Genomic DNA, 4,538 nt, shown 5'->3' with positions numbered 1-4,538 from the left:
CCCCCTGGGGAAAACAAGGGCCCTAAAACAAAAAAAAAAAAAAAAAAAAAAAAAAAAAAACCTCATTTTACAGGTGGCAAAACTGAGGTTCACAGAAGTCACTTGCTTACTACAGAACCAAAATTGAACTAGGGCTGCTTCACTGTTAAAATAAACCCATACTTTATCAGCTGATTCTGAGGGCTTTGTCACTTTCAAAAATAAAGCTGGGCCAATCAGGTGGCATGGTAGTTAAGGCAGCTGGGACCCATCTTGCCAACAGTGTGGTCTGAACCTGGTGCTTGAAAAACATGCTGGGCACGTGTGTGTGTGTGTGTGTGTGTGTGTGTGTGTGTGTGTGTGTACCCAAAATCCCAAGAAGAGAATGAAGAAGGGAATGTGATGTTGTCATTCTTGGGACCTGAGGGATGATTTCTCACTTCCGCTCTCTATCTCTGACTCTCTCCAGCCAACACACAGGACGTGTGGAGAGAAAGTGGGGAAGTGTCCCCCCATGGTCATGCCTCAGTCACTTCTCCTCCATCTCCTTGCAGAGTTTTGGGCACACGTGGCTCATGCTTCTGGCATGCTTTTCAAGCCACTGAGTCTAGAACTCTTACCATTCAGTTTGCCACTTGAGATCCAGTCACCTTAACTACGAGGCTACAGGCAGGTCCCAAAATAGAAAAGTTTAAAATGTGTGGTTATTGATTATATTGTTCAGAAGCAGCACAATGTATTTGAATTTATCATGTGTTACTGGGCCATTGCTATCAAAGGTGAAACTTAATTCACTCTGTGACTTTTTGCGAAATGTAGAAAGCAAAGATGCTGACTTGCCCTACCACACAACAGTTTAGTAGGTCAACAAGGATTTAATTTTATCACTAGGTTTTCAGGGTTTTTTAGTTTTGCTGTAGGCTGCGTGCCCTAATCGCAGAGAATCAGAGGGGGAGAGAAAGAGAAGGTGAGAAAGCCCTCCCAGGGAGAATATCCATGCCACAGCCCCCTTTCCTCCACTCTTCTCTCAGGCTTTTGGGCATGCACACACACATGCCTGCCATGTTTTTCAAACTGCCAGGTCCGGGACTCAAACTGCAATCAGCTATGTGAAATCTAGCTGTTTTAACCACTGGGCCACCTGAGTGGCCCTGTTTATTACTGTTTTTTGAGTTTGAGGCCAAGACTGAAATTTCTGTAAACAGAGCCGCTCTCAGCCACTGTTATTTAATGGCTTTGAAACAGTTTTTGCTCCAGACTTGGTAATATTCTGAATAGATTCTATCTAAAATCATAAGACCAACCAACTGATGATTACATGCAGAATATATGCAGGAGTAGAGTTATTTTGACAACAGCTAGCAATGGTTGAATCACAGTAATGTCATGCTGCTTTATAAACCTCTCTGGTTGCTGAAAGTTAAAACAAGAAGCACCCACCAAAGATAATGGTTATAGAAGCCAGATCCCACATGGCCCACTGCTGTTTGAGTCCCAGCCCCCAGCGGCTTGGAAAACACTCTGGGAGTGTGAGCATGCATGCTCCAAATCCTGACAGAACGGAGAGATGAACAAGGAGGGGTTGTGGTGTGACCATGCCACATTGGGTGGGGGAAAGAGGGTGCTTTCTCTCTTTTCCTCTGTGTTTTCTTTCTCTCTCTCTCTAGTGAGTACAGGCATCTTCTGACCAAAAAAAAATAAAATAAAATAAAATAAAAGGTTAAAACAAGAAGTAATATTTCCATTCCCATACAAGATTGTAGCAGATATATTTCCCAAGTTCAAAATACAATATAAAGGCATTTTTTGGACCGCTATGCAAGAACAAAGGAAATTTCTATATTTCAAAATCCATTTAATTGCAGTTGAGGAACTTTCCTCTTAATTTGGAAATGATTGGTCTGCAGTGTAAAGGCCTGGTAAAAGGTAGCTATCAAGAGAAGTACTCAACAGGTATAGTCTAGTCTGTTCATCTTCCAGGTAATGAACATGATGGATCAAAGTCACATGCTCATGAATCGATACCAAGATTTGTCAGTATCTAACTGTGTGAAAAGATGTTTCCGAAGATGAAATACTTCAAAATCTCATTGCAAATTTGCATCAACATATGAATATTTGTATTTTATCCCAAGTAAAATATCTCCACTCAAAATATTTCATTATTGGGACCAGCAGTTAGTATAATAGCTATATCACTGAACTCCCATGTAGTTGACTGCAGTTCACATCCCGGACCCAGTGGCTTAAAACTCACGCCGGGTGCATATGCGTGCATGCCCAAGATCCCAAGAGGAGAATGGAGGAGAAGGGATTGCAGCATGGCCATCCCCCCTGGGAGGTGATTTCTCACTTTCTATCTTTCTGTTTCTCTCTGTCTGGTGAGCGTACACACCCTGTAACAAAAACCTCTCCAAAAAAATTTTTTTTATTCTTCTAAGTAGTAGACTTGTGTTACCAAAACAAACAAACAAACAAACAAACAAAAAACTCAGTTATTACATTCTTTATTTTGTAAAAAAAAAAAAAAAAAAAAAAAAAAATTATGGGAGGGACCAGCAGTTAGCGTAATGGCTATGTCGATAGACTCCCACATAGTTGACCACGGTTCATGTCCCAGACCTGGTGGCTTAAAAACTCACGCCGGGCACGTGTGCGTGCGTGCCCAAGATCCTGAGAGGAGAATGGAGGAGAAGGGTTTGCAGTGTGGCCATCCCACCTGGGGGGTGATTTCTCGCTGTCTCTCTCTGTCTCTGTCTGTCTGGCGAGTACACACGCCCTATAGCAAAAACCTCTCCAAAAAAAAAAAATTATGGGAAATTTTTTCTCTTGTTAAACATGTAGCCATACAGTATCTTTTTCTTTTCTTTTCTTTCTTTTTTTATTTTTAGAGAGGTTTTTGCTATAGGGTGCGTGCACTCACCAGAAAGACAGAGAGAGACAGAGAGACAGAAAGCGAGAAATCACCCCACAGAGGGGATGGCCACAACACAGTCTCTTCTCTTCCATTCTCCTCTCGGGATCTTGGGCACATATGCACATGTGCCTGGCATGAGTTTAAGCCACCGGGTCTGGGACTCGAACCTGGTCGACTACATGGGAATCCAGCGACATAGCCATTACACCAACTGCTGGTCCCACAATATCTTATATTTTGCCTGTTGGTCTGTAAAGCCTAATATAGTTACTCTCTGACTCTTTACAGGAAAAAAAAAATTGTCATCCACTGGCTTAAAGTAAGGGTGTGAAATTTGGAGCTCATGATAGATATACCTTTTTTTTAAAGAATTGCTTATTTATTTTATTTATTCGCTCATTCATTTTAATTTGACTGGAGAGAGATAGAGAAAGCAAGTGAGAAAGCAAGCCATCAGGTCCGGGACTTGAACCATAGTCGGCCATGCGGGAGTGTCCAGTGCCTTAATCACCACGCCACCTGCTGTCCCCTTATGATATCCTAATGAACACATTGTTGATATTTAACTTGTGTTTATTAAAGAATTTTACTTGTGAAAGGAGAACTTTTGTTTTAGCAAATTTTTGCCAATAAAATATCTCCATCTTTCATTTGCAAGTTTTAATAGCCTAATATTAATTCTTGATTTGATTTATAGACAACATCAACTGGGCAAGTGGCGAGGATGACCATGTAGTTGCTAGAGCAGAATATGATTTTGCTGCTGTGTCCGAAGAAGAAATATCTTTCCGTGCTGGTGATATGCTAAACTTAGCTCTCAAAGGTAACAAAATTATGAAAATTTAGAATTGTCTGTGAACTTTTATTATTTATAATTGTGGTATTAAAAACTTCATCAAAGGATCTTGTTCATTTTTGGTTAATTTTGAGATCCTTACTAGAATTTCTCTTTTGTGTAATATTAGACCTTCCACATTTGAATCAGGGAGATGTGCCCCAGAAGAGTTGTTCCAATAATATTTCTCTTTCTCTTCCCCTCTTTCATGGAGGAAATAATATAAATAAATATAAATACACTATAACTATCGATATGTATGTATGTATGTGTAATATAAGAATGGGCCCTAAAACCATTAAGAGTATTCAGCATTTGATTTGGAATATAATGTATCTACTGTGAATGTATATATTTAAGTGCATTAGTGTAACACAAATGTTACTTAATATTTTACCAGGGCCAGCAGGTGGCATGGTGGTTAAGGGCGCTGGACTCCACATGACCAACTGCAGTTTGAGTCTCAGACCTGGTGGCTTGCTTTCTCACTTTCTCTCTCACTCTGTTCCTCTCTGGTCAAATTAAAATAAATGAATAAAAATAAATAAAATAAAGTTAAGTAAAAATAATTCTTTAAAAAAATAATGCTTTACCATCAATAATCTGTTGGACTGCCAAAGTATTATATTACGTATTACAAGACTTTTTTGGCTTTTTTTTTTTCTCTCTCATCAGAACAACAGCCTAAAGTGCGTGGTTGGCTTCTGGCTAGTCTTGATGGTCAAACAACAGGACTTATACCTGCGAATTACGTCAAAATTCTTGGTAAACGAAGAGGGAGAAAAACGGTGGAATCGAGTAAAATTT

The 4,538-nt window shown here is 39.8% G+C and overlaps 1 protein-coding gene across 1 annotated transcript in view; it reads left to right on the top strand.

The window, feature by feature from the left end:
* PEX13 (peroxisomal biogenesis factor 13) overlaps nt 1–4,538 on the top strand; it is a gene marked incomplete in the record, with an annotated part of 17,711 nt that overhangs the window by 10,661 nt on the left and 2,512 nt on the right. The window contains 2 exon segments of the mRNA XM_027773344.1: nt 3,594–3,719; nt 4,407–4,538. Of these exon segments, the coding sequence (XP_027629145.1) occupies nt 3,594–3,719; nt 4,407–4,538 (258 nt within the window).

This window comes from Tupaia chinensis, unplaced genomic scaffold (genome assembly GCF_000334495.1).
Source record: "Tupaia chinensis unplaced genomic scaffold, TupChi_1.0 Scaffold000341_1, whole genome shotgun sequence".
Taxonomy (NCBI): Eukaryota; Metazoa; Chordata; class Mammalia; order Scandentia; family Tupaiidae; genus Tupaia; species Tupaia belangeri.
Note: the sequence above shows the minus strand (reverse complement) of the source record. Positions and strands in the feature narration are given on the sequence as shown.